General features: G+C 46.7%; 1 protein-coding gene across 1 annotated transcript in view; it reads right to left on the reverse strand.

Annotated features, from left to right (window-relative positions):
• LOC138669667 (glutathione S-transferase 2-like) overlaps positions 1-27,484 on the reverse strand; it is a 47,482-nt gene extending 19,998 nt beyond the window's left edge. Inside the window, exons 1-3 of the mRNA XM_069756330.1 lie at positions 27,326-27,484; positions 27,170-27,245; positions 6,200-6,264 (exon numbers count right to left, since the gene is read on the reverse strand). Coding sequence (XP_069612431.1) covers positions 6,200-6,264; positions 27,170-27,245; positions 27,326-27,358 — 174 coding nt within the window. The 5' untranslated portion in view covers positions 27,359-27,484. The remainder of the gene's footprint in view (positions 1-6,199; positions 6,265-27,169; positions 27,246-27,325) is intronic.
• Between the last annotated feature and the right edge of the window lie 223 nt (positions 27,485-27,707).

The raw sequence follows: 27,707 nt of genomic DNA on the forward strand, positions 1-27,707 counted from the left end.
TCCACCCACAGTTTGGATGTCCTATTATGAAAAAGATCTAACATGCAATTACCAATACTCGCCGCATGGTAAGCTCACAGGTCTGGAAGGCCCGTCCCCCCGTTGTCCTTGTGTCTGTCCAGTTGGGTGTGACATAAGTGAGAGCCACCGCCGTGCCAAACAAATTTCCTCATTTTGCGTAGGCTATCAAAAAAAGGTTTGCCTATATCCCATGGTATAGTCTGAAAGAAATATAATATTTTGGGCAAAATATCCATTTTTAGGGCATTGGTCCTTCCAAACCACAAGAGTGGAAGACTGCCAAGTTTCAATCTCCTTTTCCAAAGTTCGTTTAAGGGGGGGGAAATTGAGATCGAATATTTTCTGAGTGTCTGCAGGGATACTAATACCCAAATATTTAATATGGTGTTGACTCCATCGGAATGAAAAGTCAGACTTAAGCTGATCTACTTCATATTCAGATAAAGTGATGTTGAGCAATTCTGATTGCTGGAGATTCACCTTAAAGTTGCTCAATCTACTGAACTCGTCAAATTCTTTCAATACAGATGGAAGACTAACTTTGGGAGAGGTAATATACATCAAAAGGTCGTATGCGAATAGGGCCAACTTATGTTCTGTATGACCCACTTGTATTCCCTTTATAGACGAATTCTGTCTAAGTGCATTTGCCAATGATTCCATTACTAAGATATATAGATATGGAGATAACGGACAGCTCTGTCTAGTCCCATTCCCTATGGGGAACGGGGGTCGACAGGTGCCCATTTATCCTTACTCTGGCCGAAGGCTCATATTATAGGGCCATAATCCAATGTCTCATTCTTTGCTGTATACCAGTTGCCTCCAATGCGGCCTCCATGAAACTCCAGCTCACCCTGTCAAACGCCTTCTCGGCATCTACCGAGAGTAGGCATAACGGAATCTTCCTAATTCGGGACCTCGAGATCAGTGACATAGTTTTTATAGTGTTGTCCCTTGCTTCTCTGCCTGGTACAAACCCCACTTGTTCTCTATGGATTATGTTTGGGATTGGGGGGTTAATCTTAAGGCCATCATCTTGGAATATAGCTTAATATCAACGTTGATCAAAGACATCGGGCGAAAACTAGAGCATAACGAGGGGTCTTCATTATCATCACTGTAATATGTGCCTGTGTGGAATGAAATGAGAAATGGCAGGTCTGGGATATTGTGTGGGCTATAGCTTTAGCCACCCAGGTCGCGGCAAAGGATGGAAAGAGTGCAGCTCCAGAAGCTTCAAAAACCGAACGAGCAAGGTTGTTAATTTGACGATCAGTAGGATTTGACTGCGGCGCCATCGGACGAAGACAGAAGAGTTTAAGAAGAAAGCCACGATGTGGGAGGATCCACCGGGGGGTAGGGGGGGGGGTGACTGTAACCAATTATTTCTTAAATCAGGAGCAAAAGGATATTTAGACTCGATGGGCTTCTGCCCCGTGAAGCGTTTATTCGGTCGGTCCTTTTGTCTCTCAACAATGTCCTTTAACTAGGGGTGGTTGGCAAACACCCTATGAGGGTGTTTAGTCCTCTTAAAGGACACAGCATGATCTGGAATGGATACAGGTTCCTCCTCTACCTTCAGAGCTTTGTTGACTGACTCAATGAGGGAATCAAGTGTCTCCTGATCATTTTGAGAGTCCTGATCTTAGGACGCATCGGATTCGTATTCTGAATCGTGTTCGCTACCAACACCTGGAGAGGGGGAGCGAGAAGCCAAATTCCCGGAGGCCGAAGCATGAGGTGGTTCGGGGGATGTGCCATGAGACCTTTTCCTAGAAGCATGGGCACTTTTAGATAAGGTACAACCCCTGCTAGACAAGGAGTTTTGTCCGTCTAAGACCGGCGTCACACTTGCGAGTTTTACGGACGTAAGAGCGCAGAAACTACGTCTGTAAAACTCGCAAAACATACGGCACAATTATTCTCTATACCCCTGCTCCTATCTGCCGTATTAAACTGATCAGTATTATACGGCTTTCTACGGCCGTAGAAAATCGCAGCATGCTGCGTTTGTCACCGTATTGCGCAAATAAAACGTCAATGAAAGTCTATGGAAGCCCCAAAAATACGGATCACACACGGACCCGCAGTGTGACTTGCGAGAAATATGCAGCGGTGTTAGCGAGAAAAGTAATACATTCCGGTGTACAGTAAAATCGTACGGACAGCTTCCAGTAGAATAGGTAGAATAAATGTGTACACATAGAAGCCGGTAATTCAATTACCGGCTTTTGCTCTCTCCTTCCTAAACCCGACATGATTTGAGACATGGTTTACATACAGTAAACCAGGTCTTCTCCCCCTTTTTTTGCATATTCCACACTACTGTTAGTAGTATGTATATGCAAAATTTGGCCGTTCTATCTACTAAATTAAAGGGTTACCGTATTTTTCGGACTATAAGACGCACCGGACCATAAGACGCATCCCAAATTTGGGGTGAAAATTGCAGAAAAAAAGATTTTTTATAAGATGGGGGTCCGTCTTATTGTCCGAATTTACAGTATCTTACCTGAGGGCTGGTGGTGGCAGAGCAGGGTCACAGGAGGCAAGATGTCGGCAGAGGTGGGGTGATGCTGGGATGAGGAGGTGCTGGGATGAGAAGGTGCTGGGATCAGGAGGTGCTGGGATCAGGAGGTGCTGGGATGAGGTATGGCGTGAGAGGGGTCCCAGGCTTACCGTGGCGGCAGAGGTGCGGTGGCAGAGGTGCGGTGGCAGAGGTGCAGCGGCAGAGGAGGCGCAGTAAGCGGGGTCCCTTTCCCCGGTATGGTGATGCAGCAGCCCGGTAAGCAGCAAGGCCGGGTGAATCCTGTTGTTATCGGTGGGCGCGGCCATCTTCCTGAGGCCTCGCGTGTGCAGATGAAGCGCTCTGCTTCCCGGGGCTTCAGGAAAATGGCCGAGGGAGGCCACGCATGCGCAGATGGAGATCGCGGCGGCCATTTTCCTGAAGCCCCGGGAAGCAAAGCGCTCCATCTGCGCACACGCGGCCTCAGGAAAATGGCCGCCACCACCGATAACAGGATTCACCCGGCTCTGCTGCATCACCTCACCGGTGATTAATTAGGCTAAATGTCACCTTACAATAGCAAGGTGGCATTAACCCTTCATTACCCCATATCCCACCCCTACACGGGAATGGGAAGAGAGTGGCCAAGTGCCAGAATAGGCGCATCTTCCAGATGTGCCTTTTCTGGGGAGGCTGGGGGCAGATGTTTTTAGCCAGGGGGGGGGGGGGCAATAACCGTGGAGTCTCTCCAGGCTGTTAATATCAGCCCTCAGTCACTGGCTTTACTACTCTGGCAGAGAAAATTGCTCGGGAGCCCAAGCCAATTTTTTCCGCCATTTAACCCTTTAATTTAGTAGATAGAACGGCCAAATTTTGCATATACACACTACTAACATTAGTAGTGTGGAATATGCAAAAAAATGGGGATATGAGATGGTTTACTGTATGTAAACCAGGTCTCATATCATGTCGGGTTTAGGAAGGAGAAAGCAAATGCCGGTAATTGAATTAACGGCTTTCTGCTATATCGCGCTGGATGAAATATATATATATATATATATATATATATATATATATATATATATATATATATATATATATATATATATATATATATATATATATATATATACACACACACACACACACACACACACACACACACACATACAGTATATGTCTTTTGTTTTTTTAACACATGGATCCCTTGTATAGCCGTATGTCGGTTTTGCAAGCCTGCGATAAAAACACGCAGTACGGATGACATACGGATTACATACGGAGGATGCCATGCGCAAAAAACGCTGAAACACCCTGCCTACGGAGGAGCTACGGAACTCTATTTTCGGGACTTTTCAGCGTATTACGGCCGTAATATACGGACCGTATTTTCATACGCTGTGTGTGACGCCGGCCTAAAGGGTTTTCCGCGCCCAACAGACTAACGACCTGGCTAGAGGAAGGATCCCAGAGAGAGTCTATCGCTTTGGCCAGAGAAGCCAAAGACCGCGAGAGAGAAGTGGCCCACTCAGGGGGACAAGGCTCGCTGGGGTCGGTATCAGTGACGGGTGGCTCCTGGGTAGTTACCGGGTCACAGGCCATGCAGAACGCAGTATTGTGGCCCCGGGGCAAAGAAACCTTGCATGTGGTACATGAAGCAAAAAACACTGCGTGTGTCTTGTTAGTCTTTTTGGAGGTTTTAGATTGAGACATAGCGTACCGTTTCTTTGCGTCCAGAGGGATAGATAGAGGGAGGGTTAAAGGGAACCTTTGCCTTGCGCAGGCGTGTACTACGGAGGACATAGAATGAACTTCAATCCAATATTGCGGCCAGCATGCAGCCAGCGGGTAAGGAAAGGGTGAATCAAACACCCAAAAACTCCGCCCATATGACCAAAAACTGGTCCCGCCAAATTCAGGCGACAGGTTCCCTTTAAGCTAAAATACTGCAGCTTACCCAGGTCCTGTGTCTTGAGTCCCCAGGGGAGGTACCGCTGTGTGTCCTCACAGAGCTTCTGTCAGCGCTGCTCCTGCTGTAGTCCAGGCTCAAACGATAAACACTGCTCCTGCAGTGTTACTGGTGTAGTAAGATGGCCGCTGAGATAAGGAGGGCGCTTCTCGTTTGGGCCGAGAAGCACCAGAGCACATAGGCAGCGCCACCCCCGGCAGGTGGGGCCGTAAAAAATGAGGCCTATCTCAGCTAAAACCGGGGCCTAAATTTTGGGAGCCGGGAAAAGGTCAGGCCGCAGTAGTGTGCCGCAGTACCAGAAGCCGGGGACTAGATTTTTGGGGCCGTGGACGGCGGCCTTACACAGTCGAGCCTGCTGAGCCTTAGGAGCTGGGGAATGGGCTGGAGCCCTGGCAACGCTGGGAAGCGCAGCAAAATCCTAGGGCACCTTCCCCTCCCAGGGACCCCTCTGAGCCTCTGCAACCAGCTACTCCTACTCACAGATTGCAGATGTGCTGGTCCTGGTATTCACTCTCAATCCACCATCCCCTAGACAAGGGGGATGGAGAGTCTTTCTGCCGCCTTTCATCATCCGCCAAGTCAGTGATGATGCAGCGGGGGCTGCACGGAAACCATAGTGGGGGCCTCAGTACTGGGCAGAATATCCGGCTATAGGCATGGCTCCAGGAGAGGGTACACTATGTGGTCGCCTGTTGTCGGTGTGGGGAGATCGGGACTCAAAGGAACCGTCGCCCCTGAAGTGAGCTCAACCATGGCTTCCAGTCATCGCAGGAGAGGGTATGGGGAGGAACGCTCTGCGTTCTCGCCTGTTGATTCGGGGAGATTGGAGCCTAGAAAGGATCCGTCGCCCCCTTCACTCCAATAATTAAAAAATAAAAATTTATAGAAAATAAAAACGTTGGGGTCTGAAAACCAGACCCAAGTGCCACCTACAGACACTAAGCAAGAACTGGTTCTCTTAGAGCCAGCAGGAGGTTGCATACTGCAGGGGATAAGTTAATCTTTCTGTATTCACTTAGTGTAGTCCTAGTGGCAGCATCATAACACCCATGGTCCTGTGTCCCCCAATGAGGCGAAGGAGAAAAATATCTAATAGGTTAGAGTAGAGTTGGGCCCTTCCAGAAGAATCTACCTTGTCATGATGGTGGCTTAAAAAAATCTTTTGGCTAAAACAAAAGCTGATGCCTATGTATGTGATCTGGTGTTTGATGGGAATTGCTAATGTGTGATTGGTGAGGATGTGGTGCAAAAGTGGAGTTTTTCCTAGAGTGGGCAGTGGGACTGTGCAAGGCTTGATGGGTGGAGGTGGAGCTGGGGTGGAGCTTGGGCGGAGTCTCAAGAGGGGGCCCAAAACTGTTGCCACTTTGGGGCCCTGAAATTCCTGGTGGCAGCCCTGTGACTTGGGGGAGGTTAGGTCAGCGTCTTAACGTAAAATGCATTTCCGAGTCATGCTGTGCACACCATATTATGTGTCCTTTTCTTTGTTTTTGAGTTGTGAAGTATGCATTATGCGAAGTTCCATAGGGAACAAAGCCTCATTTTATTTGGGGTATGGGACACAAGCTGGTGATAAAGATGGTCACATGACTGTACGCGAGACTGGCTTTGAAAGGCATTTCTGCTATAGACCATGATAGTAAATGCATTTAAACTCCTCCTGTAATTTAATTTTCAAGAAATATTTTTCCTTCTCCACGTACATTTGGAAAGTCCAAACCCAGCTTCTCCTTTTCATCAGTCCACTGACTTTTTTCATTGTCTGGGGCTGTGTGGAGACATAAACAAATTAGTCACACAGAAACATGATGTTCATACAGAGTTAGATATTCTTCATGTCACACGGACATGGTTACAAAATTCACTTTCAAAGTATATTAGCTTTGGCATGTGCCATTGATCAAATAGAAATGACAGAAAAACGACTGGCACATCCAAACTAGTGTGAATAGGTGCATACCAGGAGCAGCTACCTCCACATACAATATACAAAAAAAGTTGCACTCTATCGTGCCAAAGCATGTCGAATAGGAAATACATGAAATATGAATAGCAATATGACTTTTTGAACATTAGGAAAAATGCATTAAGCTACTTACCGGTAGCGGCATTTTTCGGAGGCCCATGACAGCATCACGAGAGAGGGGATCCGCCCATTAGGAACAGGAAACCTACAGATACAAAAGGGTGGCACCTCTCCCACGTATCAGTTGTATTACAGAGCCTGGAGAGTACCGCGGTTAATAACAAGCATACCCAAATATTATACAATCAAATACAATATCTGTAATAAAGTAACAATCCAGATATCACACGTGAGAAATTTTTTTTTAACATTTTAAGTAAGTGCAACCCCCACATGAATAGGTAGGGAACTAAGGGTGCCGTCATGGGCCTCCGAAAAATGCCTCTACCGGTAAGTAGCTTAATGCTTTATTCGGACTCCCATGACAGCACCACGAGAGATTTACAGAGATGTAAGCCACCTTAGGGAGGGACTATAGCCTGCAGCACCCTTAACCCGAAGGTGAGATCTGAGGAGAACCCCAAGTCCAACCGATAGTGTTTGAAAAAGGTGGAAGGTGAAGACCATGTGGCCGCCTTACATATCTGGTCGATTGACACTCCAGACCTTTCCGCCCAGTATGATGCCATGGCTTGGGTGGAATGTGCCCTCAGATTCTGCGGAGCCAAACCCCCACCTGCTGTGTAAGCCAGAGAGATAGCCTCCCTAATCCATTTAGCTAGCGTGTATTTTGATGCTCTAACCCCTTTCCTAGGACCTTGGAAGGATAATGGTACCGTCACACAACGATATCGTTGCTTTTTGTGACGTAGCAATGATATCGTTAAGGAAATCGTTATGTGTGACAGCGACCAACAATCAGGCCCCTGCTGGGAGATCGTTGGTCGCTGAGGAAAGTCCAGCACTTTATTTCGTCACTGGACTCCCGCTGACATCGCTGGATCGGCGTGTGACACCGATCCAGCGATGTCTTCACTGGTAACCAGGGTAAACATCGGGTTACTAAGCGCAGGGCCGCGCTTAGTAACCCGATGTTTACCCTGGTTACCAGCGTAAACGTTAAAAAAACACTACATACTTACCTTCCGTGTCTGTCCTCCGGCGCTGTGCTTCTCTGCACTGGCTGTGAGCGCCGGCCAGCCGGAAAGCACAGCAGTGACGTCACCGCTCTGCTTTCTGGCTGACCGGCGCTGACAGTGCAGAGGAAAGCACAGCGCCGGCGGACAGACACGGAAGGTAAGTATGTAGTCTTTGTTTTTTTAACGTTTACGCTGGTAACCAGGGTAAACATCGGGTTACTAAGCGCGGCCCTGCGCTTAGTAACCTGATGTTTACCCTGGCTACCAGGGGACTTCGGGATCGTTGGTCGCTGGAGAGCTGTCTGTGTGACAGCTCTCCAGCGACCAAACAGCGACGCTGCAGCAATCGACATCGTTGTCGGTATCGCTGCAGCGTCGCTTAGTGTGGCGGTACCTTAAGAATTATCTTTCTTCCAGTCATTAGTGACTGAGATATATTGTAGAAGGCATCTCCTAACATCTAATGTATGGAGTTCTTTTTCTTTAGGGTTAGAAGGATTAGGGTAGAACTATCTCCTGTGACCTGTGAAATTGGGATGCTACTTTTGGCAAGTAAGCTGGGTCCGGCCTGAGGATCACCCTATCCTGTAAGAATTCTGTATACGGGGGAAGTCTGGAAAGTGCCTGGATATCTCCTATTCTGCGAGACGATGTTATAGCTACCAGAAAAGCTGTTTTAAGGGACAACATTTTGATAGAGGCTTCATGTAAAGGCTCAAAGGGGTCTTTCATTAGAGATGAAAGGACTAGATTTAGGTCCCACGGTACCGCCTTGTTTTTATGCAAAGGTCTAGCTCTACCGACTGCCTTAATGAACCTCGACACCCAATAATTATTGGCAATATTACAAGAGAACAGGGCACCAAGGGCTGATACCTGTACTCTCAGTGTACTTGCAGAGGGATTTAATTCTAACTCCCTCTGCAGAAATTCTAATATTTGGCGTATCGGTACCCCTTCTTTGATGTTAAAATCTGAGAAGGCCAAGAACTTTCTCCAGGTTCTAGAGTAGATTTTTGTTATCTATTTTCTACTATTTAGAAGGGTATCTACCAAATTTGGAGAGAAGCTTTTGTCTTTTAATAATTATCGCTCAAACTCCAAGCCGTTAAATGGAGTCCCTTCACTTGTGGATGGCATATTGGTCCCTGGAAAAGCAAATTCGGGATATCTGGTAGTACCCAGGGATCGCCTACCGACATTGTCCTGAGCCATGCAAACCATGTTCTCCTGGGCCAGAAAGGAGCAATCAGAATGACCTTCGCATGATCTTCCCTGATTTTCCTCACCACTAGAGGTAACAGGTTCAATGGTAGGAAGGCGTAAGCCAAAGGAAAATCCCATTTTATTAGGAATGCATCCACCGCCAGAGGATTCTCCCTGGGATTCAAAGAGCAAAATCTTTTTACGTTTTTGTTGTTGTCTCTTGTGGCAAATAGGTCCACCACTGGCTGACCCCATCGACTGATTGAAGACGTCTCCATTTAGAGACCATTCCCCTCGTCTTAGTATATTGCGGCTGAGAAAGTCTGCTTTTACGTTTTCTTTCCCCTTGATGTGAAGAGCAGTCAAAGATTGAAAATTTGTCTCTGCCGTTTGGAATAGGCGATCTGTGACCTGCATCAGAGCCTTGAAACGTGTTCCACCTTGATGATTTATATAGGCCACTGCCACCTGGTTGTCCGAGAGGATCCTGATGTGGTGTCCCTGCAGATATATGAGGAGTTTTTTAACTGCTAATTCAATCGCCATTAATTCCCTCTGGTTGGATGAAGACGTTGTGTATGGTTCCCATTGTCCCTGAACCACAATGTCACCCATGTGGGCCCCCCACCCTGAGGGGCTGGCATCCGTATTTATCACCCGGGTTATGTCTGTCATCCAGGGAACCCCTGTCAATAAATTATCTCTATCTAGCCACCACCTTAGGGATTCAAGAGTTACCAGCCTCAAGGTTATTTTTTCCCGTAAGGCTCCCCTCAAGACTTTGTCATTAATCAAAATATCTTTCTGTAGGGGTCTAGTATGAAATTGAGCCCATCTGACCGCTGGGATGCATGATGTGAGGGACCCTAGCAGAAACATAGCTTGTCGAAGGGTCATGGAGGGTTTATTAATTGCCCTTAATACCTGGCGCTGAATTTGATCTAATTTCTCAGTAGGGAGAAGACACTTGTGTAGCTGAATCTAATAACAATCCTAAAAACTTTTGAATTTTAGGGGCTGCAAACGAGATTTCTCATAATTAATTATCCAACCCAGGTGTTCCAATTTAACCCTAGCTATTTCTAATTGTGACAAACAGTGATCCATTGAATTCCCTGCTATGAGGAAATCATCAAGGTAGGGAACAATAAGAATATTAGATTCCCGTAAACGTGCCATAACCTCCACAATTATTTTTGTAAATACTCTAGGGGCAGAAGTTATACCGAAGGGAAGTGCCCTGTACTGAAAATAGTGAACTACTCCCCCCATTAATACTGCTACCCTTAGGACTTGTTGGAAATCTGCATGAATGGGCACATGATAATAGGTATCTTTTAAATCCACTACTACCATGAAACAATCTTTAAACAGCATCTTTATTGTTGAATTGGTAGATTTCATTTTGAAGGTATGTTTGACCAGGTAACATATATATATATATATATATATATATATATATATATATATATATATATATATATATATAATGTCAGTGAGACACATATGTATATATATTATTATTTCATACAGCGCTAGATAGCTTTAAAGCCGGTAATTCAATTGCCGGCTTTTGCCATCTCCTTCCTAAACCCGACATGATATGAGACATGGTTTACATACAGTAAACCATCTCATATCACCATTTTTTTGCATGTTCCACACTACTGTTAGCAGTGTGTATATGCAAAATTTGGCCGTTCTAGCTATTAAAGGGTTAAATGGCAGAGAAAATTGGCGTGGGCTCCTGTGCAATTTTCTCAGCCAGGGTAGTAAAGCCAGTGACTGAGGGCAGATATTAATAGCCTGGAGAAGGTCCATGGTTATTGCCCCCCCCCCCCCCCCCGGCTAAAAACATCTGCCCCCAGCCACCCCAGAAAAGGCACATCTGGAAGATGCGCCTATTCTGGCACTTGGCCACTCTCTTCCCATTCCCGTGTAGCGGTGGGATATGGGGTAATGAAGGGTTAATGCCACCTTGCTATTGTAAGGTGACATTAAGCCAAATTAATAATGGAGAGGCATCAATTATGACACCTATCCATTATTAATCCAATAGTAGTAAAGGGTTAAAAAAACAAACATTATTTAAAAGTATTTTAATTAAATAAAAACACCGGATTACGTACCGGTAATGCTCTTTTATAGAGCCACGACAGCACCCACTTGAGAGAGGGGATCCGCCCCTAGGAACAGGAAACCCTAGAGAATAAAAGGGGCGGTCCCCCTCTCTCCCACAGTTGGGTTTACAGAGATTGCGAGGAACCGCCCACCAGACTTTAGTAGGTCATTCAATATCATCGTTTATAACTAGTTAACTTAAGTATGGCTAACTACAAGAACCAAACACCCTTAACCCCTTTCTGACATCGGACGTACTATCCCGTCCATGTGGGGTGGGCCCCTATGGACGGGATAGTACGTCCAGCGTGATCGGCGGCACTCACGGGGGAAGCGCCGCCGATCGCGGCCGGGTGTCAGCTGCCTATCGCAGCTGACATCCGGCACTATGTGCCAGGAGCGGTCACGGACCGACCCCGGCACATTAACCCCTGGCACACCGCGATCAAAGATGATCGCGATGTGCCGGCGGTGCAGGGAAGCACCGCGCAGGGAGGGGGCTCCCTGCGGGCTTCCCTGAGCCCCCCGCAGCAACGCGATGTGATCGCGTTGCTGCGAGGGTCTTACCTCCCTCCCTCCCTGCTCGAGCCCCGGATCCAAGATGGCCACGGATCCGGGTCCTGCAGGGAGGGAGGTGGCTTCACAGAGCCTGCTCAGAGCAGACACTGTGAAGCAGCCTGCACTGCTCTCAGATCGGTGATCTGACAGAGTGATGTGCAAACTGTCAGATCACCGATCTGTGATGTCCCCCCCTGGGACAAAGTAAAAAAAAAAAAATTTTTCAAATGTGTAAAAAAAAAATAAAAAAAAATATTCCAAAATAATGAAAAAAAATATATATATATTATTCCCATAAATTCATTTCTTTATCTAAATAAAATAAAAATAAATAAAAGTACACATATTTAGTATCGCCACGTCCGTAACGGCCCGACCTATAAAACTGGCCCACTAGTTAACCCCTTCAGTAAACACCGTAAGAAAAAAAAAAAAAAAAAACGAGGCAAAAAAACAACGCTTTATTATCATACCGCCGAACAAAAAGTGGAATAACACGCGATCAAAAAGACAGATATAAATAACCATGGTACCGCTGAAAACGTCATCTTGTCCCGCAAAAAACGAGCCGCCATACAGCATCATCAGCAAAAAAATAAAAAAGTTATAGTCCTGAGAATAAAGCGATGCAAAAATAATTATTTTTTCTATAAAATAGTTTTTATCGTATAAAAGCGCCAAAACATAAAAAAATGATATAAATGAGGTGTCGCTGTAATCGTACTGACCCGAAGAATAAAACTGCTTTATCAATTTTACCAAATGCGGAACGGTATAAACGCCTCCCCCAAAAGAAATTCATGAATAGCTGGTTTTTGGTCATTCTGCCTCACAAAAATCGGAATAAAAAGCGATCAAAAAATGTCACGTGCCCGAAAATGTTACCAATAAAAACGTCAACTCATCCCGCAAAAAACAAGACCTCACATGACTCTGTGGACCAAAATATAGAAAAATTATAGCTCTCAAAATGTGGTAACGCAAAAAATATTTTTTGCAATAAAAAGCGTCTTTCAGTGTGTGACGGCTGCCAATCATAAAAATCCGCTAAAAAACCCGCTATAAAAGTAAATCAAACCCCCCTTCATCACCCCCTTAGTTAGGGAAAAATTAAAAAAAATGTATTTATTTCCATTTTCCCATTAGGGCTAGGGTTAGAGTTAGGGCTAGGGTTAGCGCTAGGGTTAGCGCTAGGGTTAGGGCTAGGGTTAGGGCTAGGGTTAGGATTAGGGTTAGGATTAGGGCTACAGTTTGGGTTGGGGCTAAAGTTACAGTTAGGGTTTAGATTACATTTACAGTTGGGAATGGGGTTGGGATTAGGGGTGTGTCTGGGTTAGAGGTGTGGTTAGTGTTACTGTTGGGATTAGGGTTAGGGATGTGTTTGGATTAGGGTTTCAGTTATAATTGTGGGGTTTCCACTGTTTAGGCACATCAGGGGCTCTCCAAACGCGACATGGCGTCCGATCTCAATTCCAGCCAATTCTGCGTTGAAAAAGTAAAACAGTGCTTCTTCCCTTCCGAGCTCTCCCGTGTGCCCAAACAGGGGTTTACCCCAACATATGGGGTGTCAGCGTACTCAGGACAAATAGGACAACAACTTTTGGGGTCCAATTTCTCCTGTTACCCTTGGGAAAATACAAAACTCGGGGCTAAAACATATTTTTTGTGGGAAAAAAAAGATTTTTTATTTTCACGGCTCTGCGTTATAAACTGTAGTGAAACACTTGGGGTTCAAAGTTCTCACAACACATCTAGATTAGTTCCCAATATGGGGTCACTTGTGGGGGGTTTCTACTGTTTAGGTACATTAGGGGTTCTGCAAACGCAATGTGACGTCTGCAGACCATTCCATCTAAGTCTGCATTCCAAATGGCGCTCCTTCCCTTCCGAGCTCTGCCATGCGCTCAAACGGTGCTTTCCCCCAACATACGGGGTATCAGCGTACTCAGGACAAATTGGACAACAACTTTTGGGGTCGAATTTCTCCTCTTACCCTCGGGAAAATACAAAACTGGGGGCTAAAAAATAATTTTGGGGGGAAAGATTTTTTTTTTTAATTTTCACGGCTCTGCGTTACAAACTGTAGTGAAACACTTGGGGGTTCAAAGCTATCACAACACATCTAGATGAGTTCCTTAGGGGGTCTAGTTTCCAAAATGGTGTCACTTGTGGGAGGTTTCTACTGTTTAGGTACATTAGGGGCTCTGCAAATGCAATGTGACACCTGCAGACCATTCCATCTAAGTCCTCATTCCAAATGGAGCTCCTTCCCTTCCGAGCCCTCCCATGTGCCCAAACAGTGGTTCCCCCCACATATGGTGTATCATCGCACTCAGGACAAATTGGGCAACAAATTTTGGGGTCCAATTTCTCCTGTTACCCTCAGGAAAATACAAAACTGGGGGCTAAAAAAATAATTTTTGTGGGAAAAAAATTTTGTTTTATTTTTACGGCTCTGCATTATAAACTTCTGTGAAGCACTTGGTGGGTCAAAGTGCTCACCACACCTCTAGATAAGTTCCTTAGGGGGTCTACTTTCCAAAATGGTGTCACTTGTGAAGGGTTTCAATGTTTAGCCACATCAGGGGCTCTCCAAACGAAACATGGCGTCCCATCTCAATTCCAGTCAATTTTGCATTGAAAAGTCAAATGGCACTCCTTCGCTTCCGAGCTCTGCCATGCGCCCAAACAGTGGTTTACCCCCACATGTGGGGTATTGGCATACTCAGGACAAATTGTACAACAATGTTTGGGGTCCATTTTCTCCTGTTACCCTTGGTAAAATAAAACAAATTGGAGCTGAATTAAATTTTATGTGAAAAAAAGTTAAATGTTCATTTTTATTTAAACATTCAAAAAATCCTGTGAAGCACCAGAAGGGTTAATAAACTTCTTGAATATGGTTTTGAGCACCTTGAGGGGTGTAGTTTTTAGAATGGTGTCACACTTGGGTATTTGCTATCATATAGACCCCTCAAAATGACTTCAAATGAGATGTGGTCCCTAAAATAAAATGGTGTTGTAGAAATGAGAAATTGCTGGTCAACTTTTAACCCTTATAACTCCCTAACAAAAAAAAATTTTGGTTCCAAAATTGTGCTGATGTAAAGTAGACATGTGGGAAATGTTACTTATTAAGTATTTTGTGTGACATATCTCTGTGATTTAATTGCATAAAAATTCAAAGTTGGAAAATTGCGAAATTTTCATAATTTTAGCCAAATTTCCATTTTTTTCACAAATAAACGCAGGTACTATCAAAGAATTTTTACCATTGTCATGAAGTACAATATGTCACGAGAAAACAATGTCAGAATCACCAGGATCCATTGAAGCGTTCCAGAGTTATAACCTCATAAAGGGACAGTGGTCAGAATTGTAAAAATTGGCCCGGTCATTAACGTGCAAACCACCCTTGGGGGTAAAGGGGTTAACTGTGCTTCTAAATAAAAAACCTACAAGGGTGGGAAGTGAAGGGGTGCTGTCGTGGCTCTATAAAAGAGCATTACCGGTACGTAATCCGGTGTTTTCTCTTCGCCACGACAGCACCCACTTGAGAGACTTTCAGAGATAGTCATTTGGGAGGGATCACCGTGTTAAGGACTGATCTACCGAAGGACAAGTCAGATGAGGCAGATAGATCTAATCTATAGTGATTATAGAAGGTAGTAGGCGAAGACCAGGTTGCGGCCTTACATATCTGTTCTATCGGAACCTCCGCTCGTTCAGCCCAGGATGATGCAATCACCCGGGTGGAATGTGCTCTTACGGTCTCAGGCGGATTCTCCCCTTTGGATGAATAGGCCAGACATATTGCATCTCGAATCCACCGAGATAAAGTACCCTTCGTGATTCCGGCTCCTTTTCTATGACCCTGGAAAGAAACAAAGAGAGCCCTGCTCTTCCTCCAGGCACTAGTCCTATCCAAATAGGCTAATATGGCTCTCCTCACATCTAATGTGTGGTATTTTTGTTCTTCCTGACTTGTAGGGTTATCATAGAAGGAGGGAAGGAAAATTTCTTGCGATCTGTGAAATTTAGTGCATACTTTGGGTAAGTATGAAGGGTCTGTCTTAAGGACAACTCTATCTGGGAATATAGACATAAAGGGAGGATCTATCGATAGTGCCTGTATGTCACTTACTCTTCTCGCTGATACTAAGGCGACAAGAAGAGCTGTCTTGAGGGAGACATGTTTTATGTGAGCTGAATGTAGAGGCTCAAAAGGGTGATCTGTAAGAGCTTCGAGAACTAAATTAACATCCCAAGGTGGTACATGGGGAATTCGAACTGTCTCTGACCTCTGGCATGCTGCAACAAATCTGGCTACCCACTTATTACCGGCGATATCAAGACCATATAAAGCCCCCAGCACAGAAATGTGTACTTTTACGGTACTGACTGCCAGACCTAGATCGCGCCCTTTTTGAAGAAATTCTAGAATTATAGGAATATGAATTTCGTTTGACAGGGCCGTTGGGTAGAGGTTTAGAAATTTTTTCCACACTCTTGCATAGATGGAGGTAGTGGACTTTTTTCTACTTAGTAGTAGAGTGTCAATCACTTTGTTTGAGAACCCTCTCATCTTTAGCAGCTGCCTCTCAAGTTCCAGGCTGTTAACCGTAGACCCTTCACCTGAGGGTGGTTGAAGGGGCCCTGGAAGAGAAGATCCCGATCCTCCGGGAGGATCCATGGGTCTGAGATTGACATGGCTCTCAGCCAGGAAAACCATGGCCTCTTGGGCCAGAACGGAGCAATTAGGATCACGTTTGCTCTGTCCTCCCTTATCTTCCTGATCACTGTCGGAAGTAGTATCAGCGGGGGAAAGGCATATGCCTTCTTGAATACCCATGGTACTTGTAGGGCGTCGAAGATATCTGGATTGTCAGATCGGAACAATGATGCGAATTTTTTGACTTGCCTGTTTTGTCTTGTCGCAAAGAGATCTCTCTCGGGAGTGCCCCACTTTTTTATTATCATACAAAAGATACGACGATTTAGAACCCACTCTCCTTGGTGGAGAGTGTGGCGACTGAGGAAATCTGCTCTCAAATTGTCGATTCCTCTCACATGTAGCGCTGATAGGGACAGGAGGTATTCCTCTGCCATGGCTAGAATATCGTTGGCTATAGACACGAGTCCTTCCGATCTTGTTCCTCCTTGGTGGTTTATATATGCTACCGCTGTCATGTTGTCTGAGAAGACTCTTGTATGTGTTCCGTGTAGCTGCGGAAGAAATTCAGATAAGGCATGATAAACAGCCTTCAGCTCTTTTTTATTAGAAGAATCATCTGATTCTCTAGGAGACCACAGACCTTGCACTATTTGGTTTTCTAAATGTGCTCCCCAACCACTAGGACTGGCGTCAGTGAAAACAGTTTTTGATGGTTTAACCACCCAGGGGACCCCACTGGAAAGATGATTCGGATTTAACCACCAAGTGAGAGATTGTATCACGTCTGTCGTTAAGGAAATACGAGTATCTAATCGGCCATGTAACCTTTCTTCCTCACGAAGTATTGTATACTGCAATTTCCTGCTATGGAATTGGGCCCACGGAACAGCTGGAATACAAGAAGTGAAGGAACCAAGAAGAGACATACCTTCTCTTAGGGAAATTAGGGGGTGGTTAATAACTGATTGTACTTTGTTTATGATTGCTATTTGTTTTGACTCGGGAAGGAAGCACATTTGATTTGTAGAGTCTAGAATAATTCCTAAAAATTTTTGCTCAGTTGTGGGGGACAATTTAGATTTTTCCCAATTCACTAACCACCCTAACCCCTGTAAGGATGAAATTGAATCAGATAAGCGTTGATGACATTGAGAGAGTTCCCGACTATCAATAGGTCATCTAAATAGGGTATCTTTTAACCTCAAATATGACATTACCTCTGACATCAGTTTTGTGAAAACTCTAGGGGCTATTGATAGTCCAAAGGGCATTGATGTGTATTGATAATGCTGTATCTGACCTTTGACCATAACTGCCACCCGTAGATATTGTTGATGCTCTCTGAAGATTGGAAGATGATAGTATGCATCTTTAAGGTCAAGAACTGCCATGAAGCAATGGGGAAAGAGAAGCTTAATAGTTGACCGAATGGATTCCATTTTAAAAGTTTGGTTCTCTAAGAAGACATTTAGTCTCTTAAGGTTAATTATTGCTCTGTATGATCCGTCGGGTTTTGAAATATAAAATAAAGGGGAATAAAATCCCCTTCCTTTTTGATGAAAAGGGACTTCCACTAATACTCCTTTGGACAGGAGAGTTATTATTTCCTGTTCCAAGGCCTCTTGTTGTGATGGTGAACCTAAGGAAGTCAAACAAAACGAGTCCGGGGGAACTTGAGAAAATCTTAGTTTTAGGCCTGTAGTTATAAGGCTAGTTGCCCATGAATTAGAGGTTATTGCCAGCCATTGTGTGGAGAAGAAGGACAACCTACCACCAACGGGTAGATCTGTCCTAGCGGGGTTTATCTTCAGGTTTGAAAGGGCGTTTTCCGAAGAAGGCTCCTTTCTGCTTAAAGTCCTTATTAGCCCAACGGTCCTGGTTTTTATAGTCCCGTCTTCTGTTGAACATGGGCTTTCGGAACGCTCTCCTATAAGATGGAAGATAAGTGTTATTGGGGAACCCTTTCTTCCTCTCACCCGCTTTGGTAAGAATGTCATCCAATTGAGTACCAAATAGGTACTCACCCTGGCAGGGCAGACCACATAACTTGGATTTTGTTTGTGGATCTCCTTTCCACCCCTTTAGCCACAAGGCGCGGCGAGCCGCGTTGGTTAGACCTGCTGATTTGGCTCCTAATCGGATGGAATCAGCCGAAGAATCTGCCAAAAAGGCAGTAGCTCCTCTTATTAACGGAATAGATGACATGAGTTTATTACGGGAAAGGCCACCTTTTAAGCCTTCTTCCAGATCATTCAACCAAACCATCATGGATCTAGCAGTACATGTGGCCGAGATAGCTGGTCTAAAAGCTCCTGTACAGGATTCCCAAGCTCTTTTTAAAAGGGAGTCTGCTTTCCGATCGAGCGGGTCTTGCAAGGATCCTGAATCTTCAACAGGCAATAAAGATTTCTTAGAAGTGGATGCCACTGCCGCATCTACTTTTGGGGCTTTTACCCATTTGGAGAAATCCTCGTCATTAAAGGGATAGCGACGTTTTGAAGAAGACGGCAACCCTCTTTGCCCCTGACTTTCCCACTCTTTTTTGACTAACTCCTTTATTGCTGGAATAATAGGAAAGGAAGGTCTCTTTTTCTCAGACAGGCCAGCAAACATCACGTCCTGTGGTGTTTTAAGGGTCTTAGTATCTTCCATACCCATGGTGTTACGTACTGATCTGACTAAATTGTCAATGCTTTCTGTAGGGAAACATGTATCCTGTTCACCCTCCGAGGATATAACCTCTTGGGAACTGTCCGACTCCTTATCCTCAACCTCAGATGACTGTTCAGATATAGGAGAGCTGTATTTCTTCCTACTTCCAGAAATTTTATCCGAGTTTCGAAAAGCTCGCAACTCCTCTCTTATCATGCTACGTATATCATCTGACCTTACTGAAGACTCCTCTCGTAAGGTGGATTCGATGCAAGACTGGCATAACTTTTTTAAATAGGTATCCGGGAACGGCTGAGAGCATAAGGCACATTGCTTATGTTTGGATTTCCCTGTTCTTTTAACCTAGGGAATTAGATGAAAGAGGGAGTATAATCAGCTTAAAATAGGGTAGACACACACTCACCCCTGAAGCTGTCATAATACCGGCTGGAGAGGAGGAGACGGAGGCACAGATGGAGGAACCGACCGGTCCGATCTTTTTTCCCTGGTGCTCTTGGAGGATGATCTGCGGCTGCTAGTCCGGCTTCCTGGTGTAACAGCGTTAACTTCAGAAGAAGGCAACGTTGTCTCTTGAGGAGATGCCATGATGGGACGCCGGGAATCAGCGCCGGCGTCCTTTTGTTATGGGGGCCGCCATCTTCTTCCTGCCGCACCCGGAAGTGACCACTACATCCGGGTTGCGGCTCTGCTGTGTGCGCCTGCGCTTCTATCCAGCGATCGCGCAGGCGCCGTCCTCCTCCTCCATCACCCCGGAAGTTGTAGTAATCCTTCCGGGGGAGAAATGACTGGCCCCACGCTGCCTGTGCGCCACCCGAGGCTGGCGTCACAGGATCTTACCCCAGCGGTCCGGCCCGCAGGTCTGCTGGATGCTTCTCCGTGAGCCAGGCGCCTCCCCGATCCTGGCCTCACGTTACCTGCCAGCAGAGGGGGGAAGCTGAGACAGGACCCCCGACGCTGCTTCCAGCTCTGGAGCCCTTGCCGTCCCTATTCAGGTAAACCGCGCAAGCGGCGTCCAGGCTGGGAATCCTCTTCTCTCCAGGTCTCCCGTAGGAACAGGAAACCAACTGTGGGAGCGAGGGGGACCGCCCCTTTTATTTTCTCCATAGGGTTTCCTGTTCCTAGGGGCGGATCCCCTCTCTCAAGTGGGTGCTGTCGTGGCGAAGAGAAAACAAAGGTTGTTGTAATATTTTATTCTACGCTAAATCCTTCTGAAGACCCTCGCTCCGTAACAAAGAAAAAATAAACCAACAATATACATACCTTCCGAAGATCTGTAACGTCCCACGATGTAAATCCATCTGAAGGGGTTAAAATATTTTACAGCCAGGAGCTCTGCTAATGCAGCAGTGCTCGTGGCTGCAAAACCCCGGGGAATGAAGATAAAGTAGGTCAATGACCTATATTTACCTTCATTTGCGGTGAGGCGCCCTCTGCTGGTTGTTCCTCGAGCGTGGGAACTTTCCTAGAAAGCTCCCAGGCTCGAGCTCATATGAGGACAAACAGCAGAGGGCGCCTCACCGCAAATGAAGGTAAATAAAGGTCATTGACCTACTTTACCTTCATTCCCCGGGGTTTTGCAGCCACGAGCACCGCTGCATTAGCAGAGCTCCTGGCTGTAAAATATTTTAACCCCTTCAGATGGATTTACATCGTGGGACGTTACAGATCTTCGGAAGGTATGTATATTGTTGGTTTATTATTTTTTCTTTGTTACAGAGCAAGGGTCTTCAGAAGGATTGAGTGTAGAATAAAATATTACAACAACCTTTGTTTTTATTTCATTAAAATACTTTTAAAGAATGTGTTTGTGTTTTTTTTTAACCCTTTACTACTATTGGATTAATAATGGATAGGTGTCATAATTGACGCCTCTCCATTATTAATTTGGCTTAATGTCACCTTACAATAGCAAGGTGGCATTAACCCTTCATTACCCCATATCCCACCGCTACACGGGAATGGGAAGAGAGTGGCCAAGTGCCAGAATAGGCGCATCTTCCATATGTGCCTTTTCTGGGGTGTCTGGGGGCAGATGTTTTTAGCCGGGGGGGGGGGGGGGGGCAAATAACCATGGACCCTCTCCAGGCTATTAATATCTGCCCTCAGTCACTGGCTTTACTACTCTGGCGGAGAAAATTGCGCGGGAGCCCACGCCAATTTTTTCCGCCATTTAACCCTTTAATTTAATAGCTAGAATAGCCAAATTTTGCATATACACACTACTAACATTAGTAGTGTGGAATATGCAAAAAATGGTGATATGAGATGGTTTACTGTATGTAAACCATGTCTCATATCATGTCGGGTTTAGGAAGGAGATAGCAAAAGCCGGCAATTGAATTACCGGCTTTAAAGCTATCTAGCGCTGTATGAAATATTAATATACCGTATATACTCGAGTATAAGCCGACCCGAGTATAAGCCGACCCCCCTAATTTTGCCACAAAAAACTGGGAAAACTTATTGACTCGAGTATAAGCCTAGGGTGGAAATGCAGCATTTACCGGTGAATTTCAAAAATAAAAATAGATAATTATTTCCCCATAGCTGTGCCATATAGTGCTCTACACCGTTCATATTTCCCCATAGCTGTGCCCCATATAGTGCTCTGCACCGTTCACTGTGCCCCATAGCTGTGCCATATACAGTGCTCTGCACCGTTCATTGTGCCCCCTAGCTGTGCCATATACGGTGCTCTGCACCGTTCACTGTGCCCCATAGGTGTGCCATATACGATGCTCTGCACCGTTCACTGTGCCCCATAGGTGTGCCATATACGATGCTCTGCACCGTTCACTGTGCCCCATAGATGTGCTCCATATACGGTGCTCTGCACCGTTCACTGTGCCCCATAGATGTGCTCCATATACGGTGCTCTGCACCGTTCACTGTGCCCCATAGATGTGCTCCATATACGGTGCTCTGCACCGTTCACTGTGCCCCATAGATGTGCTCCATATACGGTGCTCTGCACCGTTCACTGTGCCCCATAGATGTGCTCCATATACGGTGCTCTGCACCGTTCACTGTGCCCCATAGATGTGCTCCATATACGGTGCTCTGCACCGTTCATTGTGCCCCATAGATGTGCTCCATATACGGTGCTCTGCACCGTTCATTGTGCCCCATAGATGCTCCACATTAATCTGTTCTGCCGCTGCTACTGCTGCAATAAAAAAAAAAAAAAACACTCACCTCCCTTGATTGCAGCTCCCGGCGTCTCGTTCCGGCGCCTCCATCTTCCCGGCGTCTCTGCTCTGACTGATCAGGCAGAGGGCGCCGCGCACACTGTATCCGTCATCGCGCCCTTTGACCTGAACAGTCAGAGTGCAGACGCCGGGAAGATGGAGACGCCGGGAAGATGGAGCGACGCCCGGCGGCTGGAACGTGGACAGGTGAATATAACATACTCACCTAGTCCTTGGGATCCTCGCGCTGTCCCTCTGCCTGGTCTTCGGTGCCGCAGCTTCTTTCTCTATCAGCGGTCACCGGCACCGCTGATTAGAGAAATGAATAAGCGGCTCCGCCCCTATGGGAGGTGGAGCCGCTTATTCATTTCTGTAATGAGCGGTCCCACGTGACCGCTGAAGAGAGGAAGAAGCTGCAGCGCCGAAGCCCGTGGGACGGCAGGGACAGCGCGAGGATCGCTGGGACTAGGTAAGTATGCCTCAGCGCCCTCACCCGCCGACCCCATCGCTACCGTGACTCGAGTATAAGCCGAGGGGGGCACTTTCAGCCCAAAAATTTGGGCTGAAAATCTCGGCTTATACTCGAGTATATACGGTATATACATATATGTGTCTACTGACATATATATATATATATATATATATATATATATATATATATATACACACACACAGTATATATGGTTTTTTTTTTTTACACATGGATCCCTTGTATAGCCGTATGTCGGTTTTGCAAGCCTGCAAGAAAAACACGCAGTACGGATGCCATACGGATTACATACGGAGGATGCCATGTACAAAATACGCTGACACACCCTGCCTACGGAGGAGCTACGGACCACTATTTTGGGGACTTTTCAGCGTATTACGGCCGTAATATACGGACCGTATTGTCTTACGCCGAGTGTGACGCCGGCCTATTTGTGATCTCTGACCATTCTGAACAGAGATGTAACAGTCTACCCCCCACCGGGATTGCTAGTCATTTGTCTTCCTTCTTCCTCTCCTTTGAGCCTATCATCCCATCTAGACTGATCTCTAACGGGTGAAAAGGCACGCTTCCTTCCCCGACCAAATCTCTTCTTAATAAAGGGACGACGGTAGGATCCAAACAAATTAGGAGACTTCTTTTTGTCATCTCCTGCTTTTTCTAGGAGTTCGTCCAAGGTGGGACCAAATAAATTTTCTCCTTTACAAGGAATGGCACAAAGCTTTGACCTTGTCTGTATATCCCCTGGCCAGCATTTTAACCACAAGGCTCTTCTAGCTGCATTAGAGAGTCCTGCCGCTCTAGCCGCCATTTTAACAATTCAATGGAACAAGTCAATGGAAGCGACTGACAAGAAGGCAGCCGCCTCCTGAATCACTGGTAAAGCAGTTAGAATAGACTCTCTAGAGGCACCCTCCTTCAACTGGGTCTCTAATTGGTCCAGCCAAACCATCACTGACCTGGCTGTACATGTTGATGCCACCACAGGTCTTAAGGAACCGGCCGCCATTTCCCAGGTACCCCTCAGAAAGATGTCAGCCTCTCGATCAAAGGGGTCCTTAAAGGGACTCTGTCACCTGAATTTGGCGGGACTGGTTTTGGGTCATATGGGCGGAGTTTTTGGGTGTTTGATTCACCCTTTCCTTACCCGTTGGCTGCATGCTGGCTGCAATATTGGATTGAAGTTCATTCTCTGTCCTCCATAGTACACGCCTGCGCAAAGCAATCTTGCCTTGTGCAGGCGTGTACTATGGAGGACAGAGAATGAACTTCAATCCAATATTGCAGCCAGCATGCAGCCAACGGGTAAGGAAAGGGTGAATCAAACACCCAAAAACTCCGCCCATATGACCCAAAACCAGTCCCGCCAAATTCAGGTGACAGAGTCCCTTTAAGGGTTCCCATATCCTCAAAATGAAGAGAAGCTCGCTTTGCCACTTTGGCTACTGCCGCATCTAATTTAGGGGCCTTCTCCCAATTCCTAACTGCCGGGTCATCAAACTGATATCTGCGCTTTTGTGGAGGCAAGGAACCTTTTTTCTAAGGTTTTTTCCACTCTATTAATAAGTTCCTGAATTTTCTCATTTAGCGAAAAACACTCTACGCTTTTTTCCTCCAGTCCACTAAACAAATTCCTCTCTGGATAATTGAGGCTTGGGCTCTGCTATGCCCATTGTCCCTCTGACCGCCTTAACTAACTTATCTATTCTTTCAATGGGTAGACAAAAGCGGGCAGTGTCTTCATCCGAGGAAGAGGACGATGCAGCTGAATTGGAGGAAATTTCATCTATATTCTAATCCACAGAAGAGTCAGAGATCAGAGGAGCTTTGTATTTAGAGCTTCCTGGTTTATATAAGGACTTAATGGAATGTTTGACTTCCGTCCTGACCATCTCTTTCAGGCTTGCTGCCACACTAAGGGATTCTTCCGCTACCTGAGGGGGCAAGTAAGGAGATCTAGTCTCCGCAGATCTAATGCCCTCACCCCCTCCCTGAGACCTCACCATCTGCTGGACACAGGGGGCACATAGCTTTTTAAGGCACGAATCGGGTAAGGGAACCCCGCAGATGGCACATTCTCTATGTTTCGCCTTACTGATACTTTTCTTCCCCTAAAATAAAGAATATGAGGGTAATCACGTCACTGGGTGAACATTCTCGAAGATCACTTACCAGTGCCTGCACCAAAAAAAGAAAATACCAGAATATGAGGGGGATTCTTCCTGGCTGATGCTCCAGACCCGTCTGGAGGAGCTTTTGCGGCCAGAGTCATCACTCCATCTGTCACCTTTGGGCTTCTGACAAACCTCGTCCAGCAGCTGAGGCTGCTGTTCACGATCGCTTTCCATACCTCACGGTTTTGAGGCCAGAAGCAAGGGACCCAGATCCAGAATCCGTTTATAAACCCCATCTCCGGTCAGCAGCCACGCCAAGCGCTCCTCCCTGATTTGTTGTCTCTCCCTCCAGGTGCAGGAAATCGGTCGGGGGACTGTAATTGAGCGGCGTGCAAATCCCGGTGGGCGCCATCTTGGACACACCGCACATGCGCGGAACCCCACGACCCGGAAGAAGACGCCAGCTCCGCCCCAGATGTCACCCCGACCCGCAGCGCTTCCTGGCAGCGCTGAGAGCAGCGTAGGACGCCCGGCGAACCAGCGATACACCTGGTGGCGCCACCACAATGCCGCCACACGGATCCCAGCCCGAAGCACAAGCCTGCCAGAAAGGAGGGACACCAGGGGAATACTTACCCCGCACTGGCCCCTGAGACAGAACACCACCGGTGACTGCTCCCTGCTGTAATGTCACCGCCGTGCAGCCCTGCCAGGACCACCGTGACGTCTCCAGGATCTCCGCACCAGCCGAGGTAGAAGACCCCCGCTACCTGAATTGGCCGGCCTGGGATCCTTGAAAAAATTATGTAGGATCCAGTCCCTTTAGGAACAGGAAACAAACTGATACGTGGGAGAGGTGCCGCCCTTTTGTGTCTGTAGGTTTCCTGTTCCTAATGGGCGGATCCCCTCTCTCGTGGTGCTGTCATGGGAGTCCGAATAAATTTTTTTTTGTATATTGTATATGGAGGTAGCTGCTCCTGGTAAGCACCTATTCACACTAGTTTGGATGTGCCAGTCATTTTTCTGTCATTTCTATGTTAGCTTACTGACTGAGTACTCCTCCCTTCACCATGTGGTTTTTAATTACATCTAATCACACATACATGTAGGCTTGACTGAGAGAGGTGTCCACATTCACCCATGCATACAGACATTAGCCTTCGGTAAGTGTTCACATTTGGACAGGGACCAATCAGATTAATGAGACCACCTTGATGATGGTTGATGGGCTCACACTATTTGGCCAAATTCTGTGCAAAGCGTCTGAAATATTTTTCCTAATGTTCAAAAAGCCATTTTGCTATTCATTTTTCATGTATTTCATATTCGACATGCTTTGGCACAATAGAGTGCAACTTTTTTTGCATATTGTCCATTGTTCAAATAGGTTACCCTTAGGGTGCATTCAAACGATGGTATATATCAAACCGCAATGCATGGAGGGGCCTGTGGGTCTCCTGAGCAGAGCGCGACAGCATCATAGAAAGATGTTAAACTGTTGGCGCTCTATCGGACCTCTCCTGGGCCTTTGCCTACATTTTAATGGGCAGGTAAGATCTAGCTCCAATTAAAACGCAGCTTGGACAGATGGGAAGAATGCCCCAAATATAAGCTGCAAAAACCAAAGTGAGCGAGTGCCTCCTCATAGGCTGGGACTCCACAGTTTATTAGAAAGCACCTGTAAAGACATGGCTGCAATGGGGCTGGAATACAGGTTAAATAGATCAATTTGGTAAAAAAGATAGGCAGGATGTTCAGAGTTCAGACAGAAATAAGACCTATGCACTAGTGATGAGCGAATATACTCGTTACGCGAGATTTCCAGAGCACGCTCGGGAGAGGGCATCCGTCACACAGGTCCGCCACCATACAGACCAGAGGGCATCCGTCACACAGGTCCGCCACCATACAGACCAGAGGGCATCCGTCACACAGGTCCGCCACCATACAGACCAGAGGACATCCGTCACACAGGTCCGCCACCATACAGACCAGAGGACATCCGTCACACAGGTCCGCCACCATACAGACCAGAGGACATCCGTCACACAGGTCCGCCACCATACAGAACAGAAGACATCTGTCACACAGGTCCGCCACCATATAGACCAGAGGACATCCGTCACACAGGTCCGCCACCATACAGAACAGAGGACATCCGTCACACAGGTCCGCCACCATACAGAACAGAGGGCATCCGTCACACAGGTCCGCCACCATACAGAACAGAGGACATCCGTCACACAGGTCCGCCACCATACAGACCAGAGGGCATCCATCACACAGGTCCGCCACCATACAGACCAGAGGGCATCCATCACACAGGTCCGCCACCATACAGAACAGAGGGCATCCGTCACACAGGTCCGCCACCATACAGAACAGAGGACATCCGTCACACAGGTCCGCCACCATACAGAACAGAGGACAATTGTCACACAGGTCTGCCACTGACTATCCACAGGAGACAACCCCATGACTCCCACCTCACAGCAATGGCACTTACACCACTCAGCCCAAACGCCTCCTCACGCAGCCCTCACCATCTCCTTCCACATAGCGCTTCTCCTCATAAGGCGTCTCCGTGTATTCCAGCAGCAGGCGGATCGCATGGCCGAGCTGCAGGAACAAGTGCATGTCAGTAGTGTGAGCGGCGTCCTAGCGCAGGGCAGCAGCCATTACTTGTAGTGGCCTCTCACCCCGCGTATGTCCCAGTAGCCGAGAATCATCATCTTCCCAGTAGTCCGTCACCTGCGCCGCTCACTGAACTCTGACCTTGTTCCTCAGACTGAGGAGGACCCCGGGAGCTGGCTCACTGTTCCTGTGACAGTAGTAGCTGGGACGCCAGCCAATCACAGAGCTCTTCGCTGCAGACCGGAAGTTGACTTCAGGACACGTGACTAGGCGATACCGCAGGCTGCGCGCGCTCCAGTTTGTAGTGTGCTCTGCCGGCTACAATGAGACACCTTTTTGCTGGTCAGCACTTTAGTGTAGCTAGGTAACACTCTAGGAAACGTCATTAGTCGTGCTACTTGCATATACGTCTGTGACATTGTCCTAGCGTCCTGAAGCATAAAGCCC

The sequence above is a fragment of the Ranitomeya imitator genome, chromosome 3 (assembly GCF_032444005.1).
Source record: "Ranitomeya imitator isolate aRanImi1 chromosome 3, aRanImi1.pri, whole genome shotgun sequence".
Taxonomy (NCBI): domain Eukaryota; kingdom Metazoa; phylum Chordata; class Amphibia; order Anura; family Dendrobatidae; genus Ranitomeya; species Ranitomeya imitator.